Raw genomic sequence first — 25,496 nt, forward strand, 5'->3', positions numbered from 1 at the left:
AACTATAATGATTTTGCTTCGCTTTGTCTTCTCCTCTAAGTGCTTCCATCTTCTGCTGTTTTTATTGTCCATGTGCAAATTGGAGGAGGAGTCTCTTTCTTTAGTCATGAAGACTCATGCAATAATCTTGTGTCTCATTTGCTACCAAACTGTAACTTTTTGCCAGCTGTGACCTCCCCTGATTAATTAAAGGGTTGGAAAAAGTGATGTGCATTCAATACAAGCTCACCTTAAGGTGCATCATATTTTGCATGTCTTCTTCTCATGCTGCTCCCCCAGATACTTCCCTAACTCTGACTTTGTGGATGTGAGGATGAGATGTTATTACCTGCTGATCTAGAAATTGTGTTCCTGCTCATCATGTAGTCTCAGCTAGCAGCTTTTGGTAACATTGATCACGCGCTTTTCTTTTTCTATAACATATGTTTCTAATGTTTTCCGAAAACAAGATTCGGTGCACATTTTATTACTCCTTAATTGTACATTGATATCCTCCCATTTGGAGCCCAGAAGCTCCTCGAAGCTGCGGTTTTCATAACTAATGCTGTATGTAATTCTCAGAGCATCTAAGTCAAAGAAGATGAAGAAGTCTTCATGAAAAATGTCTTTTGTTTACAGCTGAATTCCAATGGCAAAATAATCTCTAGGTGAAAACGTATAAAAAAGTCTACAGTGGGACGTGTCTCTGAAAAAGGTCCAGCAAGGATATGATTTGAACAAATAATGAATGAATTGCCCATAGGCAAAAAGAAGAAGCACTTTTGCTATCACTAGATCCTTTGGACCTCACAGTTAGCGCATTTCAGAGGCTTGACAAATAATTAATACTAGGTCGACTTCCTTAGTGCCCCTGACATATGGACTATATTCCTGCTGGGTCTTTATACTTGAGTTTATTTGTGAAAGTAGTCATCTGCATCCAAACAAGTACTGGCTAACTCCCAGAGTGTTAGTTGCCTAGTGGGAAATTTAAATGCTCAAGTTATAAGTTTAAGAAACTGTGAGAGTGGCTTTTCTATTTTAAAGATTTAGTAGGGGCTAAAATGCCAAAGTTGTTTAGCTATAGAAGCGAAGTCTCTCCTAGTGGGCACTAACTATAAATCATGTCATAATAAAAGGCAGGTTTGGAGCTCTACTCTAGGAAAATCATTGTAATGAAAGAGTTTTAAGGTCTACAATTTACAATATATTACACCCTTATGAAGAACTGGATGCAGTTAGTAGTTTTAACAAGGCGAACATGGACTTTCTGGACCACAAACCATATTCAGCGACTTAAGACCAGCATCTCCCACTTTAAAACAGTTAATACATCACAGCCTTAAAACAAGCAGAATGTGATGAAGTGGAATTGCAAAGCTGAGGTACAGTTAACCGCATGGCTAACTGAGGTATGTAAGAGCTTTCCTAATTGTGTTTTGTCAGGAGTAGATTGGTTTTGCATTTTGGACTAATATGGTCAATGCACGGTTTACTGATCCTGGTGCTCCTAGCAACTGCATGCCTAAGATCCCCCTCATCCAATAAAGCAGACTGAGGTGTAAATGTAGCATATCAGAATGGCCTGATAACCATCTGAAGCTCGACTCATACTGGAGCAGCGCAATTTAGGCTCTATCCTTACACGCCACAGGAGCGGCATATTTACGTGCACTTAGCACTATATACTCTGTGTACCTTAAATGTATTAACGTGGAGTGATACATTCAAATGTTATGTTGTGTTAATTTAATTTGTGACAGGCTTGAATCACCCTAAGGGGTATCTCGGCGCAACCAAGAGACAAGGCAACAAGAGCTGTTAGATCAGAACAAGATTGTCTTAAGTACCTTCCTAAAACGAGAGTGATCCGAGCAGATTTGAATATGGTGTGGCAATTTGTTCCAGTAATAAGGAGCCAGGATTAAAAAAAAAACCCTGCTGCCAGAACTGGTCTTTTTGACATGAGGAATGACTAAAATGCTTTATCACTTGATCTCAGGAGTCTCACCGCCAGTAGTGTCTAAGTTTAGTTGCTAAGTAACAAGAGCCATTTCCAGTTAGGGCTTTCTGTATAAGGCGACACATTTAAAAAATTATCCTCTTCCGTACCAAGAGTCAATGCGAGGTATGCAGAAGGGGAGTGGGGGCAGTCCCTGATAGCAAATTGCAAATGAGGCATGCCGCGGTTCTGTACCACCTGCAATTTTGATAACGTCTCATTTGCCAGAGCCAACAAAATGTTGCAATAATCCAAGCTACTAATCACAAGAGCCTAGACTACCGTTTTCCTTGCTGAGCGTGAAAGGAAGGGAAAGGCTCGTTTCAATAAGCGCATGATCTGCAAATAGGAGCCTGATGTTGACATCACCTGCTCTTTCATGATAAGAGGTTGGTCAAGGCGGACTCCCAAGTTCTTAACCACCGCTTGGGTGTGGGTGCAGTGCCAAGTTCTGCAGGCCACCAGTCAGCAGTCCATATTTATTGGGCCTTGCCAAACAACATAATATCTGTTTTTTCCACAGTCAACTGGAGACAGTTTTCTGTCATCCATGTGGCAATAGCTGTCATCCTGGCTAAAAAGCTTTCTTTAGCTTTGGCTACGTCTTTCTCAATGGAGATTATAAGCTGTGTGTCATCTGCACATAATATAATTCCAAAGCAATGGCTCTTGCAAGTGGTGCAACATATATGTTGAAGAGCAGAGGGCTAAGACAGGAGCCCTGGTGCACCCCCTTGTCCAGCAACAATGTGCCGGATTTAAAAGAGCCTAATATAATGCTTTGGGTTCTGTTGGACAGGAGATTGCCAAGCCAATTTAGCGCTGTCCCATGAATGCCAATTTCTTGTAACCTATAGAGTAATTTGGGATGAGACACCATATCGAACGCTGCCAGCAAGTCAAGCAGCACTAGTATAGATGATATATTGGCCTCTCGAGAACCTCTAACATGGTCGGTGACCACTACCAAGGCTGTCTCAGTGCTATGTAATGGCCTAAATCCTGATTGAGATGGGTCCAGGATGTGATTAACCTCAAAGTACTCTAAAAGTTGTTTGTTAGTTAATCCTTACGGGAGCTTACTCAATAAGGAAGCAACGAGATTGGACGATAGTTAGAGAGATTTGAAGGTGCTAGGTTAACTTTTTTGGGTTCAGCCTAACCTGACCCGCCTTTCATGTTGCATGAATTTTTCCATTATTAACCGAAAGTCTGAATAATGAATGAATGGCAGGGGCCAACTGAGTGGAAAGTGCAAAAAAAATATTGGGAGGACAAATATCTAAAGGAGATCCTGATTTGACCAAAGCAAGTGCCACCTGAATTTCCTCCAATGAAAACACTGTGAACTTTCTCAGGTTTGGAACCCCATGGGCGGGGGAGGTAAGAAAAACCGGGTCTCCTCCGGGTGATAGGGGAAATTCTGATAGATTTTATTTACTTTTACTTCAAAGTGATTAGCCAGAGAATCACAAAGAGGCTGAGACAACTGAATGTCTAGAGTGCATGTTCTAGGATACAAAGTCATTTAAAACTCTAAAAAACATTTTAGACAAGTTTTTAGACTGGCAAATTTGATCTGAGATGTATAGTTTCCGAGCAGCCTTTATGTTGCGGTGATAGCACAATAAAGCTGCTTTATACATCTCCCTATCACAGGCATTATTAGAGCACCGCCACTGTCTTTCTACTTTTTTACATAATGTTTTCTCCATTCTAATGGCCAGCGTACACCAGGGAGCATAGGTACCATGTGTGGGATTATGACCTCTTTTGGAGAGGGTTAATTTTATCAAAGGCACTATTTGAAGCATTGTGATATTCTGAAAGTGCTTGTTCCACTTCTGAAATACCTACTGTGCCAGGATGATTGAATGCCTTAGCAAAGGATTGGGATTGATTCACTGCCAATGTCTAAATAGATTTTAACTACTTTAGATGTTTTATGTGTTTCTGGTTTTGTAGAAATCCTAAAACTGATCAAGGAAAGGTCCATTCAAAGTAAAGGTTGTGGCTGTTCACAGGCTAAAGGAATAGAGTCTGTGAAAATTAGATCTAACGTGTGCCCTGCTACATGCATATGTAGAACAATCACAGGAGTTATACCCATAGACCCAACTGAGATTGGGTAAATACTGTGTAAATTCGACAATATCTCAGCAGGATATATTGAATTATTTGGAAAGGTATGTACAAGACATTACAAGGAACAAAAGAGAGGAGACTTAAGGTTGTTCTTTCAAAGCGCCAATAGGCGTCATATATTTAGAAGATCAAAAGAAATGCAGTAATAAGAGCACAACAGGGTATAAATACTCTGGCAACCCTAGTGGAAAAAGGTGTACAAAGTGCTCGTGCTAGTGAAACAACGGCGCTAGTGACAACGTGAACAAACCACAACAGACGCCGCAAAAGAAGCAATATATACAATAAAAGGTTCATATAACAATTTACTCAATAGTATAATTGGTATTTTTCATTATTTCAATGAACCAGGTTTGCGTGCGCCAAGGACGTTTAGGCTGGTGGATAGTGGTCGACGGCGTTTCGATCCTGTCAATTTAGGATCATCATCAGGACCTGGGTCGCCTAAATTGGGAGTGCTCTGTAAAAAACAATTTCCGGATCAGAGCGGCGGTCAGGAGGAAAGAAGAAAGGAGAGCTGGGGCAGGAAACAAAGGGGGGAGGGGGGGGGGGAGAAATGAAAAGGAAAGATAGGAAAAATGAGAAGGAAAGATAGGGAAACAAAAGGGGGGGGTTGGGGCGGTGTAGCGGGAAAAGAGGGAAGAAAAAGGGGGGGGAAAGGAGAAAAGGAAAAGCAGGGAGGGGGTAGTAGTGGGACAGGCAATAACTGGAAGCCTACCTTGCGCATGGGGAGAAGGCGCTGGTGAGAAAACGGGGTATTCAGCAGTGGGTGAATGCCACAGTGAAAGGCGAGGGGAGAATTCCCTCCCTCGGGGTTCTGTGGAAAATGAGGGGGGGAAAAAAAAGTAAGAGGTGGAAGTGGAAGGACACAAGGGAAAGGGAGGGCAGCAAGGCTAACAGAGACTCACCGAAGTAAAGGAATTAAAGAAACTTCGCAGGAAGGGCAACCGATGCAGGGGGAGAAACGGTATACAGCCTAGGGAAAAAGAGGGGGCAGGAGGTTACCGGCTGTACAACGGGGGTAGAACTGGGAGCGAACAAGGACCAGAAGAAGCTTACCCGAAGGTTAATGGAGCTGGAGTCAGGGCTGCGGTCGCGGTGTCAATGGGCGATCAGCAGCGGAACAGGAATCAATCCGGAGCGGGAAAATTACCGCGGGGTTGAGAGGAGCCACCAACGTGTGCAACCCTTGGACGATTAGTGACTATGTGGTGAAAGACGGTGCCTACTATATGAGGGAGGAGTGGGCGTAACGCGGAGAGGCCGTCTATAGGACGCAGGAGACGGGAGGCGGGGAATGAGTCAGCGGTCTGGTAACTAGGGTTGTGGGAATGCAGCCCGGTTGCTATGGACGCTTGGTAAACGGGGAACGAAGAGAAGGAAAGGGAAGAGTTGAACGGGGCTGCCGGGGATCGAACCGGTGGAATGAAGGACGGGGAAAGCGAAAAGGCAGGAAAGAGGGCAGACAAGGGGGAGACATGGAGCCAGGGGCATAAAGGAAGGTGAGCTCAGGCATGTTGGCGGGGAAAAAGGGGAGGCATAGAAAAGGAAACAGAAGGGGGGGCAAAAAAAGAGGAAAGAAGGAGGGAAACCAAAGAGAGGGGACAATTACGACCTTATGAACACTACAATTGTGGTAAACAACAGTGTTATGAAGAGAGATGAGCATGAACAAACATCTTGGAAGAAAAGACAATTAAATTGTAGAAAAACAACAATGTTTTAAAACATGAACTACCATTTCAGAGAAAAGGGTTAAGGATTTCTGGGTCTGTAAGGACATGGAGGATGGAGTACAGATTGGCCAGAGTAGGGTGTAGAAGGGGCCAGGAGTGACTACACATCAGGTGGTATAATGAATGGTACCGTTCCACTCATCAATCGTGTTCAAGCCATGGTGTACAGAGTTGCAACGAGTTATCCATTTGCATTCACTTTTATCAAGGAGAGCTTGAAGGTTTCCCCCTCTGGGAGGCAGGCGAGGCTGATCAATAACTTGCCATTTCATGTCCAGAGCATCGTGATTTTGTTCCAGATAGTGTGAGACCAAAGGTGCTGTAATGGTCTTACAGTTAATTCTGCTCTTATGTTGAATGATTCTTTGTTTAATCATCTGAGTAGTTTGTCCAATATAGATGAGATGGCAAGGGCACTCGATGGCATGGATCACATTCTGTGAGCGGCAGTTGGTAAATGTGTTCAGGGTATGTGATTGGTTGTTGAACTTAAAATCCTTGGCGTTGGTTGTTAATTCACAAACGCTGCATGATTGACATTTGTAATGGCCCAGTATGGGTGGTAAACCCCAACTCGAGGTGATGGTATTAGTTGTGGTCGATTTATTGGGCCAAGTGATGGCATGGACCAGATGGTTAGATAAATTGTTGCCATGTTTGTATGAGAAGAGTGGCGGTTCTTGGAAGGATTTGTTCGTCCACAGAAGTGTCCAATTCCGAGTAATAATTTTCTTGACCTGGTTACTACTCGGACTGAACTGGGAGACAAATGGAATCCGGGAATTGGTTTTCTTAGGCTGAGGTGTAAGTAGGAGATCACGATGGCAGTACCATGCCCTCTTTCGAGCCCGTGAAACCAATCTTCGTGGGTAACCTCTGTTTGTGAGTTTCTTGCATAGGACTTCTGATTCTTTGAAATAATCTCTGCGCCATTTACAGTTTCTCAGAATCCGAAGAAATTGTCCATAAGGTAGCCCATCTTTGAGCCCACGTGGATGATAACTAGAGTAGTGCAGCAGTGTGTTTCTCTCGGTTGGCTTCCGGTATAGTGATGTTCCGATCAGACCTTCCTCAGCGTGTATGGTCAGATCTAAGAAAGGCAAGTCATTGGTTGTTTGTTCACATGTGAATTTCAGGTGGGTTTGGGAGTTGTTCAACCAATTGACAAAGGAGGTCAAGGTGGCGGCACATCCTTTCCAGAGTAGAAGGACATCGTCGATGTATCTATGCCACAGGGAAATTTGATGTCTGAATGGGTTGGTGGGTGAGAGTATAAGGGAAGTTTCGAGTCTGTGAACAAAGAGAATGGCAAAATTCGGGGCGAAGCATGCTCCCATCGATACACCTTTGATTTGCAGATAGAAGTCCTCTTTGTACAAAAAATAATTATTTTCTAAGGCAATGTGTAATAAGTCCATCACAAATTCTGTGGGAATGCGGGTTGGTTTAGGTCTGGTTCCAGCTCCATTAACCTTCGGGTAAGCTTCTTCTGGTCCTTGTTCGCTCCCAGTTCAACCCCCGTTGTACAGCCGGTAACCTCCTGCCCCCCCTCTTTTTCCCTAGGCTGTATACCGTTTCCCCCCCTGCATCGGTTGCCCTTCCTGCGAAGTTTCTTTAATTCCTTTACTTCGGTGAGTCTCTGTTAGCCTTGCTGCCCTCCCTTTCCCTTGTGTCCTTCCACTTCCACCTCTTACTTTTTTCCCCCCCCTCATTTTCCACAGAACCCCGAGGGAGGGAATTCTCCCCTCGCCTTTCACTGTGGCATTCACCCACTGCTGAATACCCCGTTTTCTCACCAGCGCCTTCTCCCCGTGCGCAAGGTAGGCTTCCAGTTATTGCCTGTCCCACTACTACCCCCTCCCTGCTTTTCCTTTTCCCCTTTCCCCCCCCCTTTTTCTTCCCTCTTTTCCCGCTACACCGCATAAACCCCCCCCCCCTTTGTTTCCCTATCTTTCCTTCTCATTTTTCCTATCTTTCCTTTTCATTTCTCCCCCCCCCCCCTCCCCCCTTTGTTTCCTGCCCCAGCTCTCCTTTCTTCTTTCCTCCTGACTGCCGCTCTGATCCGGAAATTGTTTTTTACAGAGCACTCCCAATTTAGGCGACCCAGGTCCTGATGATGATCCTAAATTGACAGGATCGAAACGCCGTCGACCACTATCCACCAGCCTAAACGTCCTTGGCGCACGCAAACCTGGTTCATTGAAATAATGAAAAATACCAATTATACTATTGAGTAAATTGTTATATGAACCTTTTATTGTATATATTGCTTCTTTTGCGCCGTCTGTTGTGGTTTGTTCACGTTGTCACTAGCGCCGTTGTTTCACTAGCACGAGCACTTTGTACACCTTTTTCCACTAGGGTTGCCAGAGTATTTATACCCTGTTGTGCTCTTATTACTGCATTTCTTTTGATCTTCTAAATATATGACGCCTATTGGCGCTTTGAAAGAACAACCTTAAGTCTCCTCTCTTTTGTTCCTTGTAATGTCTTGTACATACCTTTCCAAATAATTCAATATATCCTGCTGAGATATTGTCGAATTTACACTGCTACATGCATAGGCCCGTTAAATCGATGCAGTCCGAGAGTGGCTAAGTCTGCAATAAGCTGGTTTCCCTCCACATTTCAGGGTCTTCTGCATGGTAATTAAAGTTGCCTAATAAAAGAAAATGTTTTGCTGCCAGGACATGAGGAGCAATCTATTCAATTAGGAACTGAATAAACTTCTTTATACACCCCAGTGGTCGATATATTAAGGCACCTTTCCAGTGATCCTTGGATGGATGTTCAAGTTTGAATATGCAAACCTCCACCCATTCTACCAGATCAGAGTCTATAATAGACAATTTAATGTGTTTTTGAAAATAATAGCAATACCTCATCCTATCCTGCACTTCCTATCCAATCTTAACATGGAATAATTTACCGGGAAGGCCATCGTAATAGCTGAGGAGGATACCGCGCTCAACCAGGTTTCAGTCAGAAACCTACTTATGGAAGCATTGAAGAGAGCAAGCCCCAAAGTTCAATCGTATGTTTAGGTAATGACCGAACATTAAGGAGAATACCATTTAAGCCCTGGGGATTTGATGATTCGGTTGAAGAAAAATGGGTAGTTACCAAGGGTATCTGTAATCCTAGTTGGTTCACTCAAGTCTTTTAACACCTCCTGTGAACACTGAAATCTACAATGTGAACTAGCTACCATGCATTCTAATGAAATTGGAAAGGGCCTGTTACAGGAAGTGTAAAAGGGTACACAGGCTCTGTGGAGGGAGTGAAGTTTATGCAAAGCAGCCGAAGAGTAGGTAATTCTAGTGAGATACCATGGGTCTGATGTGAAACAGGCAGGGGATCTGGCTCCTGGTGACAACCGGGCACGTACAAGCACAAGTGGGCTCGCATTTGGAGCACCTTTGGCATACCATTGGCACGCCTGCGCATCACTGCAAGCATCGGGACTGAATAGCCTGCTGTTATAGCACTGCTAGACCGGTAACCAGCAACACACAGAAATTGAAGAATGTGTAGGCTTTCTCCTCATAAACAGCACAAGCTGCAGAGGATCGGAAAGTCAAATGGAAACCAAAGAGAAGAATGCTCTATGAAACTGCATAAATAAAACTGCATATGACACAATTAAAGCACAGATTAGTACAAATGTACCCCTGAAGTGTATTTACTGTAGAAAAGTAGAGACTCATGAGCGTGTGCACACTAATGTTTAGCTTAATTATGAAAACGTGTAGTTCTCACATATTTCAAGTTCTATTACATACTTTGAAAGTGCATTGTATATGTAAGCATGAACGCATTAATTTTAGTTGCATTTATTTGTAAGTTATACGTGCACACATAATCATGTATTCAAGGTGCACATTACACATGTTTAATTAAAGGTAGCATAACAGGCCTCCATTTCTTAACATGAAATGTATTTTGCTTGCTTTGCATGTTCTCTCTTCTGCAGGTGCATTCTTAAGATCTTGTAGCTAAAGGAGTGGTATGCATTTGAGCTAGTGAGGCCTAGGAATAGAAATCTTGGCAAAAACTAGATGATTTAATGAGCAGAAGAAACCTCCTATTCATCATGTATAAGGAACAGAGGGAAACTCAAGGTTGCAGAGGCAATCCAAGTTCTGCGAGATGGGAAAGTATGGAGATGGAGCAATTGTACAAATGGAGTTTAACATCATTGGTCCATGGAGGGGTGGTGCGAGATATGGTTGATGATGAGGTATCTGTGTGTTTTAATTAGTGTTCACTCTGTTACAGGTTAGGAGAGATCCCTTGGATTTTGAGAGGTACAGATATCTCTGTTTCCCTTTTCTTTCTAGATGAGTGTGGCTTTAGGCTAACACTTTTTCCCTATTTTAAGAAGACTTCTACTGACGTTTTTGCCATGCCGACACCTTCCTGCAGGTCTACATTTCCCTGAGACCTTATATTCCAAACCATTCTTATTCAGATTTAGAGCTAAATTAAATGACTTTTGAACCTTTTCATGTTTACGAAGGAGGAGAGGAGTATCCTGAAAGAACTCCAATTCCAAATTCTTGGCATCTTTATTGTTCTGACTGTTATTATTTTATGCTTTATGCTATTGAGTTAAAATTCGCTTCAGTGCCCTAATTTGCTGGTCATGATTCTTTACATTTATAACATGTTCCTGATTTTTGCACTTACTGAAATGATTATTACTTTGCAATAAGTTCACTTAATTTTAGTTACCGATTCCTGGTCCTTATTGTGTCACCAAATGGGTCACATGAACTTTAAATTGTTTATTTTAATGTTGACTCCCTTCTGCCTCTCAGTCAACTAGAAAGATCTAACAGGTGAGACGGAACCACTTCCTGTGCGCTCCCAATACCAATCATGGGACTTTGTCGAAGGCGAATATGAAAATGTTGCCTTGCTCCCTTACTTCAATAATTTTTCACAGAGGGAAAAACTGGAAAATTCAACCTGTCCTTTCAAATTAATTTCATGCTAACATTAAATTAATACATTCTCTTCTTCTTTTATAATTTACCTCAGAAAACCATAGAGCAGAGCACAGTTTTTGAATGTCATTACATTTCTCAACAAGTACTTTAAAATACATTCCCCATATCAATTACACAATCATGTGAATGTACCAAAGTGAGTGCATCCCAAAAAGAACACAAGACAAGAGTGGATATATATTGTGTGAATGTGCTCTGCTCCATGGTTTTCATAACAGAATTGTAAAAGAAGAAGAGAATTTGTTGATTCAATGTTGGTATGCAATTTATTTGCAGGGACAGAGTGAATTTTCCATTTTGTTCCTCTGTGAAAATGTATTGAAGTATACCATTGATTGACCTGCTATTGGCTATGTTGGAGGAAGGACATTGCACCACCAGCACTATTTAGGGTGGACAGCGTATTGTCTTTTTTTCAAGTCCTTCACCACCATGAGAACTGGCCAGTGAGGGACATAAAAAAAACAATAATGCCCCACACCCTGAGAGAATTCCCCCAGGGCCTGGGTACATTAGGTTTGTTTTCAGACTCAAACTACTGCTTTGGGAGTTTGTTTCTAAAATCAAAAGAAATTGAAAAAGTTTGGAAGATGACTATGAAAATGGACTGTGGTCATCCACCAAACTTTTAGTACATTGAAAGGAAGCACCATGATGGTTCCTTGCCATTTTGTTTAATATTTGTTAAAATATTTCTTTTAATTACAATTCTTTTTTTCTGTTATAATTCTTTTTTTATTTATAATGCATATATTTTTATTTTAAATAGTAAATCTAACCCCTCCAAGGTCGAGCATATTTTCCCGACTGTTGCTTAGAGAGGGGTGGCAATTCTCACTCTAACTGCTCCATAGTCCAACACCTTCTCTGCTTTTACTTAGATTGGATTTGAAATAGTAAATGTAACACCTCCAATGTCCCATACTTTCCCTGCTTTTGCTTTGAGTTGAGTGGAAATATTAAATCTAACCCGTCCAAAGTCCAACAGTTTTCTTAATTTTGCTTAAATTATTCTTAGAAAACTAAATCTGATTCCATTAAAGTCCAACGCTTATGCTAGTATTATTCATGTTGAACTGTTATTTTTAATATTTTTTTATCAATGTTTAAATTATTAATGAAGAAGAATTGTCACTTAGATTTTATTTTTCGATTTTCATATTTTTTTAATGAAGTGTGATATATGTTTTTATTGACATATGTTTGTTAATTAAAATTTGTTTAGTTATTGTTAATATTTTTTTAAACATTGTTTAATATTACTTGTAGATTTTTAAATATATATAACTGCAGAGGGTCTGGATTTGGCAGGATATGTCTTCAAAGGTAGTACTCCAAGCAAGAGCCACCCGTGAAAGGGCTTTTTATGCTGTTGACAATATTGCTGAAACTGACATTTTGTAGAAGAAGCTTCTGAACTTGGAACATCCGTCCCAATTCTTTGTCTTCCGCAGACTTGTTTAACAGCTCATCAGGCTCTGGGGCAAACAGTTCCCTTATGGGATTCTGTTCCCATAAGGAGCAGTTGCAAGACTGATTTGCATATAGCTGGGTCCAAACTGAGGTGGCATGGTGGGTGAAAAATGATGGATTGGGATGTGACCTGAGCAAATGCCAGTGGCTGAGATTAATTAGAGTATTCCATCCATCATCTTGTTGTTTTTTCATTAGACAAAAAATGCCGCAAATGTAGCAACCATGGCTGGGCTTTAAATAACATTAAAATTCTGTCAAAATTCCCCCAGAAACTAGATTTGGATATCTGAATATATAAGGACAGTGTTTGAGTACTTGTGGCACTTTCCTATGTGCTCATGGCCAGTATTTACACAATGTTCACCCACCACTCTTAGCTCAGCTCAGAATCTTCAGTTATGCAGTCCCTGGAGAAGCTGCCGTGTCAGCTGAGCAGAGCTATCCATGGTCCATTACTCCCACCTCGGTTGAGCCTCCAGATGTGAAAGCAATGCAGACCGACTTACGGTGGTCAGGACAGAAGGTACAAGAGGACTCGCAGAGGCAGAGTCTAATATTACATTAGTGCTTAGCATGTTTAATGGGGCACATCTTGTCTTCTGAACATGGAGACAGGAAAAAACATGAAGGTCATTATGGGGAACTGTGCAGAGAGTAGGGAATAGTTGCGTCAACACAAAGGTAGGACAGGCAGACAAACTTGTGGTTTAAAGCAAATGTAAGCATGCTGTTTAATATGGGGCATATCACTATCTCAGGAGGAGGAAATGCTCATACACTAAGGACTGTGGTAAGGAAACCAGGACGGAGAGGTAATGCTAATGGAGACCCTTTGAGTGTAACTGTAACAGCAAGTAATGTAATCTGTCATCCTGGATTGTTTCTTTTACCAGCTAAATAGCAGGTCTCATTTGCTAATTGACTAAAATCCTTTCTTTAGGTATCACGCTTTACACCAAACCATATGGAGGAACACTGCTAAATGAAGACAAAATGTAAGTTGGTCTTGGTATCTTTCACACTGCAGAAGGATAGTTGGTGCATACATTTCTGTTGAAGGAAGGCAAAGAAGGACAGCTAGATCGCAAGTAGTAGCAGAGTGTAGGTGTGAAAATCAGACCAGTTGCAAATGGAATCAGGATCTGGTGATTCGATCCCCTAATATATTCCATCCAGAAATTTGCCTTTTACCATCATGTTCCGTGGTTTGTATTCTTAGTCTTTTATCCTTCAAGTGGCGGCCGGCACAGGTAAATGCAGTGAGATGGTGTGGTTTTGGGGTGGGGCAGGGGGAAAAGCCGACAGACAGAATAGGTGTTATTTATTTATTTAATTATATCTATTACATTGTCTGTCGACTTCCCCCCACTTCCACCCTGCCCCGCCTCACCACCTCACCGCGTTTACCTGTGCCGGCCGCACTGTATCCTTCCAAGGGGGATTCAGCTGGTAACCTTGGGCCTCATTTATATATTGCCTGACGTACCATTGTTCTGCCAGGGTGACTGAGTATATTTTTCTGTCGCACTGGTGTGGCGATCTCTCGCCAGATTTATAAATGACTGCCAAGCTTTATAAAGCATTGCCAGGAACTCTCCCATGGCAAGGTGAGCATTTAGCATTTTTCACTGCTGGTGGTGATGGGCAGTAAACACTGACTTGTCATTCTGCCCATCTAAATTATTTGAAAAAGTGACAGGCCACTGTCCGACGGCCCTTATTCCACAAGGCCGTCGGAGGGGATTATTTACGGCAGAGACAGAGTAGTCTCCACCATGATTAACCCTAAGGTCAGCCTGCATTCAAATTCGGAAGGCCGACCCAATTCGTGGTGGTAAGAATACTTAGTCGCCATTGTGAAGGAGTATCCTTACCACCAAAACTTAAAACAGCTCTCTAATTACTGGTCAAACTGCGAAGTTTGATTGAAATGTTTGCATAAAAAACTGCCAAAATGTGCAATTAATACAGGAATTGGGGAGAAAATACTGATTCCCATATCAACTTTCAGAGGCTGCTTAAGTTGCAAGTCGAAATGCCATGGTTTTCCTACAACTTGGAATTACTGACACCTTTGTTATGAGTAAAACTTTGCATGAGAGTACCACCTTGGTATTCCTGGACTAGTTAAAGTGATGGCATTAATGCAGTGCTTAACGATTCAGGGGCAATTCATGCTAGCAATTGTAATTATGAGAAGTAGTACTCCTGTAGTACTGTTTTACATACTCCTACATGCCTTTTTGAATCGGTTCTGAAACATCTAAGTCCCTATTAGTAAAAGTGCTTTCTGTTCATACTTACTTTATATGAATATTCCCACACTATTCCAATGTTAGATGTTTGGGGACCAAATAAAAAAGATGTAAGAGAACTTAAAGAGTACAACAGGAGTACCACAAAATACCATTGTGAATAGGCACGTCTATATAGTCTCTAAATTTGTTGTGACTATGGGCATCAATATATGGAATAGCTATTACTAAATAGCGATTTTTAAAGAATCGCTATTTAGGAATCGCAATTTGTTATGCATGTAGGAATCGCAAAATAAATTGTGATTCCTAAACATTACTTAATAGCGATTCGCAAATTGCAAATCGCTATTAGGTAATGTCACTCCATTCATTCCTACGGGCCTATAGGCGCATAGGAATGAATGGGAATGCATTTGCAAATTGCACTTACCAAATTGGTAATTGCAAATTGCGAATGCAATTCCAAGGGTGCCAGGGGGCCTAAGGCCCTCCTGCTGCACCCCCCCACACCCCAAAAAGGTAAGTGTGCACATGTGGCACACATACATGCCCTAAAGGCATGTGTGAGCGCCACATGTCACTATGAAAAATGCCCTTTTGTGCATTTTTCAAAGAATTTACAAATTACCATTAAGTTGAAGTTGATGGTAATTAGTGTTTCCTAAATGCACAGTTTGCATTTAGGAAAGGCTTGATGCATCACCTTTAGGAAATCGCAATTTGCGATTCCCTAAATGTATTCGCAATTTTGGTAATCGCAAAAAATTGTGATTACCTAATTTGCGAATGGAAATGGGTTCATGCATCAGTAAAGAGCTTTTTCCAGTAACAAACCTGACGATTCTGTAAATCGGCCCGTTTGCGACCGGAAACACGCTTGATGCATGTGGCCTTTTATCTGTAGGGTTTAGGTGGTTTCATTTTTGTGAGCTCTACTTCTCCAGTCTCTGGGGCTTATTTACAAGCCCCTTGTGCCGCCGGTGAGTGACTTCTACCACGGGAAAAAGTGACGTAGGGGCAGCGCAGGGGGCATTTAAATAAGCCCCTCTGTTTTCACATTTAGCCTCTGTTCCTTGCTGAAGATGGACTACTGTGAGCAATGCCTAAAGCTTAAAGTCATCCCTGTGCATTCTGATATCTCTCATACTGTTTCAACCGTGGGTGAGCTTTCAACAGGTTAAAATTGTTTTCCTACCGGCAATAGAACCCCCATTCCTATGCAACTCGTTGAATTGAAATGCCATTAAAAAAAGAAACTGAGTAATGTACTTCATTGAAAACATTTTGCTGACAGTGTGAGAAGTAGGAAACAGAATGCATACAATGTATTTTGTATACAGAGTTTACAAAACACTTACCTAAAGAAGATATATCCTTTTCAATATAAAGCATCTACATTACACTGCGAAAATGTGTATTGCAACTAACTACTGTTTCCATAAAAATAAAGAAATCACTTTGTTATTGATGGCTTCCATTTTAAGCTGTTGGCACTGAGTTTTACAAGAACACTGAAATCTATATCCAAAGTCAAAAAGAAATTTCTACAGCAGTATTACTATCAAACTGTCCATCACAGAGCAGAGAACCTAATAATTTGAACTGTTGCCTTTGCAAAATGTCCTCATATATTCCAAAATACCAGTTTTACCCTTGTTAATACACATTTGTGTCCTGGTCATTAAGATGACAATTTTGAGTTTTGAGGACAGTTACTGCATTGCAAGGGTGATGGAGTACCGTGTTCTCCAAACTCTCGGTCTTCCCGCCTGATTTACAGATGGGTGGACTGTAAGCTTTCCGTCCGTAGAGACCCAATTGGCTCCATCAACAGAAAGCTTAATGTGAAGGCCCAACAGATTAGGGCAATTGAAGTAAAGCTGTCACACAGCACTCTCTATTTAGACTGGACAGTGTGATATTTGTTTTTTGTTAGTCACCTCCCAGCAAAGCCAGGCACTGAGAGTCAGAAAAAATAATAATGACCCCCACACCCTGGGAGAAATCTCCCAAGGTGTGGGGGGGTCATTTGTTATTTTGCTTTAAAGAAGAAAACTTCTTCTCTGGGAGTTTAATTCTGAAAAACAAAAAAGTTAAACATTTGGTTAACGGCCATCCAACCCATTGGTGGTCGTCCACCAAACCTTTTGTATCTTGAAGAGAACTTTGTGAGTGTGCTGCCTTTCAAGGTGCAGGGATGACTGCTGGTGGTCATCTCTAAAAATGATGGACACATTACTGCCAGGAGTGTGGTGCTAATGTCCTCCACCACCCTCACAGGCTGTACTCATTCCATCAGTCTGTAAATTGGTTCCTAAGTCTGATGAGGGTCCCTTTATTGTTGTATTGGTCTACCCGTAGAAAATAATGCTATAGTGCATACCCATTGCAGATCTGATCACAACTTGTTCAGAATAATAATCAGTAGGAAGGGGCTACATATCACTTTTGATCTTTGACCACTTTTAAGTTCCTTGCTTCTGTTTGTGTGGAAAGTAGACAAGGAATTAGATACTGAAAAAGCGCATGCCTAAGGGAAGTGCAGTTGATTAATGATGCTAAAGTGAAGCGCAGTTGATTACCTCTGTTTCCGATATTGATTTAATTGATCTTTGCCCCACAGATTGGAGAACGTCCGTCAGTGTGGAGTGTCACTGTGCATCATGCTGGGGTTCTCCATTCTCACTGCATCCATTGGAAGTGCTAGTGTGAAGGACCGAGTGTCTGGAGCAAAGAGGCTGCAGCACATTGCAGGGCTTAATTATCAAGTCTACTGGTTGGCAAACTTCATCTATGACATGGTAAATATGACTTAACCAATCATTAAGATGTAATAATTGAGGAGGTAGTGAATGTAAAACATGCTTTAAATGGGCTATAGATGTGGAACATCTCTAAAAGGCAGTAGGGATCAAAAGACATTTCTAAGAATCATTTTCAAGAAGCCTGGCCTCTAATTATGGGCATGTCCTATTACATGTCACCTAAAAACACTTATGGTAGCCATGGTCATTATCTTCCTTGTGATCCAGGTCGTGCCCTCATAGTGGTCCTGGTCCTCTCCCTCCTGGTCATCCTGCACCCAGTAGTCCTTGTCCTCCTTGTGGCCCTCCTATTCACCCTGTGCATCTCCCCTTAAGCGCCAAGGGGCTGGTCCTCTTGGTGGTCCTCTTGGTAGTCCTACTGCTTTGAGGGTTAAATGTTCTCGTGCTATTTCTTTTCATCCTATTCTGCTTCCTCCATCTAGTCATACTCTTTGTCCTGGTACTCCTGTTTGTCCTGTCCTCGCTGGTGCTCCTATTCCTCTTGATCTTCCTTTCTTTCTATCAGATATGTGCCATTGAACCCTCAGAATGGCCCCTTCATGAAAAAAGTTTAAATTTAGACAAACCTCGACGAGGAACTTAAGTGGCAAGGTACCCTATTGAAGTAACCCTTTTCTCATCTCTGTGCACAATTAGGTCACTAAAAAGAGGTGACCTTAAGTGGGTTAGAGGTAGGACCTTTCCACGTTCAGCAGAAACCCAAGCTCCCAGATTGTCTATAAGACCTCAGACGAGTCTTTCTGAGTCTTTACAAAAAGAAGGAGCACGTTAGCCAATTGTCTAGGTAAAAAAACAATTCAGTATCCTGAACCTGAAGCCACCACCATGATCAGTAAATCGTGGCGAGGAAGGAAACTAGAGGGCACGACAGCCTATTGGGAGTGGTTGCATCCCACCCCAAGACATAAGAACCTTTGGGGGGAAAGTTGCACTGGAACTACTTATGCAAGTAAAACAGGAAGATTCCAGGACTCACCAGAGGAATGATGCCTGAGAGGATACCATCTTGAAAGCCATCTCTGTCTGCTAACAGTAGACGCTTTCAAGTCCTGGATGGGCCAGATGTTCTATTTAAAGTGCTTTATTACCATCAATAGAATGGACTACGCTGCATCTGTTCTGTTGATCAGAGGCACCAAGGACAACATGCTGTTCCTCAAAAGAGCTGCCACACCAGTCATCAGAACCTCTGGCTTCATCCTATTTGCCATAAGGGGGGGTGCTGCAAAATCAGGAATCTGTAAGGGGCACACTTGAACTTGAGTTGATAACTCATGGAGACAGTTTGCATTACCCATTGATCTATGATTTGAGCCTCTCTCTTATTGGCAAACATGAGCCAATGATCACCAACCGAAGCAGGAATCTTCTCACCATAGTCAGGAGTTGAGAAAGTTGGGATTTGTCAGCATTACCTGACCAAGGTCCCACACATGGAAGGACCAACTGCAAAAAGCCCTGTTGCTTCTGAAACTGCTGTTTGCAAGGAAACAAAAAACAACCAAGACATGCAAGACTGTCCTCGAATAGGCTTTAACAGTTTCTTGTATTTAACTGTTTCATTCATTCATGAGGCTGTGGGCCAAAGATATTTGGATGAAGGAATGACAGGTAGGTTGTGGTGAGGGTCTTCTGCAGGATCCAGCTTCCAAGGTAACATGCAGTTGTGCCAGTTACCTGCTGACACAGCCTTCAAGGAGGTAATCATTGCACACAGTCCATTAAAGGTTGTATCAGAAAAAAGCGTACCCAAGCTTCAAAGTGCCAAGGAGGGAGGTCAGTGCAGTCTGACCTCTTTTCTAGCACTCATGAAGCACATAAAAATGCTTCAGTAGGGCCTGAGAGGCACATGCAGAATATGTGGTAATGCATAAAGAGAAATTAACTTCAGTATATGTTCTTTTGAGAGCATCCTCAATGTTTTGTCCACTGAATAAGAGAGTAAAACACACAGAAACATAACGTGCATTTGTGAAGCGCACATTCACCCAAGTGTATCATGGCTCTGAATAACAGATATTTATTTTTTACCCAACTCATTTTTATCAACCTCAGAAGGATGAAAGGCTGAGTGGACCCTCCAGGATTTGAACCTGCGACCATGATGTCAAACACAGGCCCCTAGAGTGGGCACATTAACCCTCTAATCCACCAGACCCTGTGATGGTTCTCCTAGGCAATCCTCCGTAGCTGAAGAGGGAGTAATGCCAGCTAGAAGGGAATTATTCTTTATTGCCTGAGGAAACTCAGTTTGAAACTCTTCAAGGGGTAGCAACAGTCCATACAATGAGGGAAAACAGTCTTATCAATCTCCTTCCATTCCCTAGCAAGGACGGCTTTCCCAGATTTTGGACAAGAATGACATCAGAAAAAAGAGGCCAATAAGAACTAAGTAATTACTCAAGGTCATCAGCAGACCTTCGCAGCAGGTACACCTAGGTGCTCCCTGATGTGCAGTAGACCGTCTGGCAGCTGTGAACCTTAAACCAACATGCCCCTGTGAGTTTCAGGCTCTAGTTCCTCCATGTCCTCCTCATCAGCCTCCAACCAAGGATACTTGGCCGACCCGGCAATGCTGTTGCCACAGTCTTGTTCACAATTTCTGGGAACTCATCTGGCATCAGAGACTGCTGAGTCAAATGAGAGTCCAGAGACTCAGAAGAATCCTTAATGGGCTCACCCTTCTGTGAACATGTGCACCTCTGTATCTTGCCCCGCCCAAAAATGCATCCAGCTGAATCCAAGATTCTTAAATCTACAACTGTCTCAGGCAGCAGAACATTTCCCTTCAGAAGGTCCAGAAGATACGGGCAAGCCATGAAACCCCCCACTGTGCATGCTCATCAGGAGAGCCCAAGCATGCAAAAGTGCAACATTCAAAGGTTGTAATACTGGCAGTTCTCAGGCTCCCTAAGGCCAACCTTCCTCAGGACCAATATAGGCAAACCCGTATCTACCGGGGCCAAGGCATGGTTGATCAGAGATGAACACCGCAGACACCTGGTCCCGAAAGAGAATGGCTGCAACTCAAGAAAACATGTCAGAACCATGTAACAATGCAGCATAGCTACAGAGCAACTTTATCACTCATATCTTAGCTTGGAGGAATGAATGCACCATCAGAGGTAGGTGACAAAACCAGTCTTCAGAGCAAGATAGGAAAACACAATTTCTGGTCAGGGTGATGTTGAGATTTATGAATCACGAGAGGGCATGGCCAGGAATAGTGACAACAGGCAAGAGACTATGGCCTAGGACTTTAGAAGATGGATTTCTGAGAGAGAGTTTTTTTCCTTAGGTTTGGGCACCTGAGGATCGCTTGTTTCATGGGTGAGGATAACTCTCACAGTGTGAAATAAAAACTTTAATTTAATTTTACCTATCCTGTTGTCTGTTGACTCGCCCCCACCCAGCCCCACCCCATCTCCGCCTTACCTGTGCCGGTCACCATTGGGCAAAACATTTTGTGCTACTGATAGGTATCAAGGCAAGGTACATTTTTACTGTTTTAATTTGGCTGCCAACTTTGGCGAGTGGAAGGGCAGGTAAATGGGTGGTAGAAATCCAAACAATTGAGAAAATATACATTTCCGTGGTTGCTGCTGCTTCTTCCTCGCTCCGGTCATCTTTCCTCGTAACTCCCGGGTCCCAGCTAACTCTCTTAACCAATCCTTGCGCTGCTCTCACAGCATCAGAGCAGGGCCAGGATTGGTGGGAGTGGCCTCTATCAGCTCTCACAAGAGCACTTGTCTTAAGACAGCTGGATTAGGTTTAAAAGTCGTATGTGTGGCTGGCCATCGCAAGGCAGACGGCCAAAGACACATGTGCACTTTAAACAAGTGCAAAAGGTAGCCCACCATCCTCCCTGTTGCTGCTGCCTTTCAACAGCAGCCCGCCCCCGTCCCGACACTCCGTTTAGGATGGCGTAACAAAAATAAATGGTAATGAATTTACTCAATTACCTTTTTATTTTACCGTCTCTGGGTGCATATCAGTGAGGCACTGCTCATCCGCAATAACGGAAGAGCCCAGTGCTAAATTTGTAAATAAAGGTAATACTCCAAAAGCAGGGTGATGTCGGTGGCAGTGTGCAGAGTTAGTTTCACACTGTCAGTCACAAAATGTATTAATTAAATCGACTGGTAACCCAAAGCAGCCCTCGCAAGTTTTGTTAGACCAGACCCCATACAGTGCGTAGCAAGCGAGCTTAACAACTGCTATAGGTGTTGTGGGGGCGGGGAGGGGGCGGGATCCTGCCCTCAAGAACATTTTGTAAAAAGAAAGACCAAAATGGTGCACAACACATTTTTCATTAGATATTCCGCTGTATTAACTTTTAAAGCAAAGTAAATCGTAAATGATGACCTGACATAAGCACCCAGACTAGAAAGCATGGAAATGTCACACATAATCACCCAGGCCGGAAAGCATGGAAATCTCACACTATACTCAACTCAGACAAGGAAGCATGGAAATGTCAAACAAAGGCACCCAGTCCACAAAGCATGGAAACGTCACACAAAGGCACCCAGGCAAGAATGCATGGAAATGTCAAACAAAGGCACCCAGCCAGGACAGAAAGCATGAAAATGTCAAACAAAGGCACCCAACCCAGGCCTGTAGTGCTGGAAGAATTTTCAGCTGGAACCATTTTCACAGTGTTGGTGCTGCAGCTGCCCTAAATGTTACATCACTAAAGAAGCAATAAGATTGTGAAAAATCCAAACATCACAGTAAGGACAAACATAGCAAAGGAGCCTTGCCCATTCTGGCGGAGGTGGTGAGGGTGTGGTGGTTAGGTATGTGTTGCAGTGGAGCATTTTGAATGCTTTTCATGTACGAAACACATCAATACCCTGTTATGCTAGGAATGATGCACCTCCCTCTAGCTTAGCCTAACCAAAGATCTGTTGCACAGATTTGCGGCAGCACAGAATGACAGTGTTAGATTTTCTGCCTGCATGGAAGCACTAGAGTAGCAAGGATGCAATGGGCCCTCCTGCAAGCAAAACAAATCAAGCAAGGAAAATGCCCCCTTTGACTGTTATTGTGGTAGTCAGCAATTACCAGGGTTCATTGGGCCAATACCAGGAGTGGCGTATTAGCTAGGTTCAACTGGCTGGACTTTCCAAAGCAGTACCTTATCAATTAAGCCCTTAGCACTCTTTTACTTGAAGGAAAACTTCTCTACCGCATTTGTACCAAAGGGCCAATGTCGTTTGACTCAGAAGTACTATATTGAGAATCAGTAGACTTTTGATCATTAAGTGTGTGGGTGGGGGTATTTAAGCAGTGGAACACTCTGCCTCTAGACATATAGTGGCAGCTTAAATCAATGATATTTAGGACCACCCTAAAACTCTCCTATTTGTATGATGACATCATTTCGTATTACTGGTAAAAGACTCTAAAGCGCCTAGACAGAGTAGGGCACAGTGTGTTCTAGATAAGTGCTATTGTCATTATCACAATTCAAACCAAACGCCCAGTGCTTGGAAATGTCACAAGCATGAAGAATTCTAAGCATATTCTTTTCAATTACAGTTGTTTAACCATAGCAAAGCTATGGGCCAAAATAAATTCCCTTCAGTTACACAACCCTTCATCTAATTAAAATGCAACAACCAGATCGGATGAGATAGGAAAAGAGGACACCAGATATATTTGCTGAAAGTTGTTTACGACCTTCCAGTTTGAAATATATTATGTAAAGACTTTCTAGAGGTGTGCATAGGCAGACTACTTATGCTTTCTGAGCAATTAAATATATTATGCAGAGAACCAGGGGGAAGATTAAGTGGGAGAGTTTCTGGTTTTCTGTTTCCCTGCGGCCTAGTGATAGTTTAACCACAATGTTTTGTGAGAGTCACAGTTCAATTTTTCTAGAAAAATAAGCCAGTGGTGCTACAGTACTCTACTTAGGGCTTGGGATTAAAACAGAATGCACTTGTACTAGGAAGGAAAAAGGAGGAGTTCTTTCCTTGGTTTAAGCAAATGAAAATAAACCCATTCATGACTTTCTCTAGCAGTATTTAGAACAACTTTGAAACAAATAGGCCCCTAAATGTATAGACTTCCATGCCCCATAATGTTTCTGTATGTTTACAGGTAAAAGCAATTGTGTGGCTGAGTTCTCTGTTCTGTGGAAGCTTTTCATTTCTAAACTTATATACCATCCCTTCTGGACAATACCTTATATATACCATACATATACCATATCTAATTTTATATACCATAACTAACATCACATACCACACCATATAAAACTTTAAATACCATACACTTACCAAACCAATCCTTTCTAATCTGCCACACCCACCATACCGACCTTCCGCACCTATCATATCTCTGAATTAACCTACCATACTGTTGCTAACCCATGTTCCCGTAGTACAGTGTTGTGGGTACTTTTATTAAACCAAGCACTGACAAAATCCTTAGGTCTGGTTCAGAATGGGGACTAATGCTGTGCAGCATAGGCGTAAAAATGCAGTGAGCAGTAAAGCTAAGTAGCTGGGTGACTCTGAGAGCATAATGCACGCCTCTGACAATAGATAAAAATGCTGCAGAAAAAAGGCAAAAAGCTAATACAAAGCTCTCCATTTTTTAAAAAGGTCCTTTTTAATTGCTGGTGTACTAGGAGAGTATTTGCCTTTCGCATGCCATTCTGTGCCTGTCCCTGACCCCTGTTTGTGGCATTGCCAGGTTGGTGAAAGGGCTGGAGCGGAAGACACTAGCTCGGTTCCCTGGAGTGGATACGATATAATTGATCTGTCCACATCCGGCAGACCGGTGCTCGTTTCCTCTCTCACAGATTCCTTCTGCTGTTCTTTAGGTAGAAATGGTCAAAAGGAATGTATGTGTTCACATAGAAATCGCCGATGCCTGACATAGAAATACGCCCAAAAGTTGAAACTCTGATTTAACTGATGTTGATTGTCTTTGAAGAATAACACACATTATTCAAAACCTAATGTCTTCTCTGATAATCTGATCGGAGAGCGCGGGAGTCAGCCCTCTCTGCCTACGCCAGCAAACTCCGAAGAGCCAATTCCTCGCAGTCGTAACCAGGGCCACCCAACCTGCGCTGCAAGTTTAGGAGGCCTTTTCCTCTACCTCTCTCATACATTCTGAGAAAAGCAAATATTGTTGTGTACCAGGCCCGTGCAAGAAAATCTCAATTTAAACACTGACGTTGCTAGTGGTCGATGCAGTGCAACACCAAGAGGCTCGTTAGGTGTCCCAAAGTACGCCACAGGCTGGGGGCGGGCTGACAGTAACGACAGTGCGTTTATGGCTACTGCTAGCCAGCTCTATTTACTATAATACTGCTAGTAGTACTTACGGTTATGTGGTGGGCTGGGCCGGGGTACACTGCCTCTTAGTGCCTTTATTAACTAATATAAATTAACTGGGCCTCGGGGTGCTGCTGCTGCCTGCCCCGCCCTAAACATTGTCGGGCTGCCGCTAATGCTGATCACTCGTTGCAGGGTGCTCATGTGCCTGGGCGCGGGTGTGGCAATGTGAATAAAATCTGTGTACGCTGCCGCTCAGCCCCTACCCCCAAAGAACCAAATCCAGTCCAATCTCAGTGTCCCGCCCACCGGCAACACTGAACTAAGGGCCTGCCATTGCCTGAATGCCATCATAATATCTGTAATGAATCTTCTTGGCTGAATCTTGGCTCAGGCTCTTACTGCCGTGCCGCAACACCAGTACTGTGCAAGTTTGCAACACTCTTCTTCACCTGGACTCGGGAGCAATCAAGATTCGAGAACAACACTGCTCTGCCCTGAGGACAGGAATCAATTATGTTATCATATGCATACCATGTGACTAATGCTGCTTGCGTCAATCCCGTAGACCCGGCCCTGATAATGAAGTGCCGGTGCTAAGCACCGGAAAGCACTGGCACAAATTAAGCACTGGAAGAGCCACTCCTGCTCGAGTAGACAGCTGCAACCATTGTATTGATCAATGTTAAACGAGGTACTCAATTCATACAATATAGCAATATCCAAACTTTTTGAATTGTTCAAAATATTTTCCCTTTTCAATATTCT

At 42.7% G+C, this 25,496-nt stretch overlaps 1 protein-coding gene across 1 annotated transcript in view; it reads left to right on the forward strand.

The window, feature by feature from the left end:
• The window catches only part of ABCA13 (ATP binding cassette subfamily A member 13), a 2,655,493-nt gene that overhangs the window by 1,983,435 nt on the left and 646,562 nt on the right, over positions 1 to 25,496 (forward strand). The window contains exons 44-45 of the mRNA XM_085606362.1: positions 13,291 to 13,345; positions 17,232 to 17,409. Coding sequence (XP_085462488.1) covers positions 13,291 to 13,345; positions 17,232 to 17,409 — 233 coding nt within the window. The remainder of the gene's footprint in view (positions 1 to 13,290; positions 13,346 to 17,231; positions 17,410 to 25,496) is intronic.

Source organism: Triturus cristatus, chromosome 5_2 (genome assembly GCF_964204655.1).
Source record: "Triturus cristatus chromosome 5_2, aTriCri1.1, whole genome shotgun sequence".
Classification (NCBI taxonomy): Eukaryota; Metazoa; Chordata; class Amphibia; order Caudata; family Salamandridae; genus Triturus; species Triturus cristatus.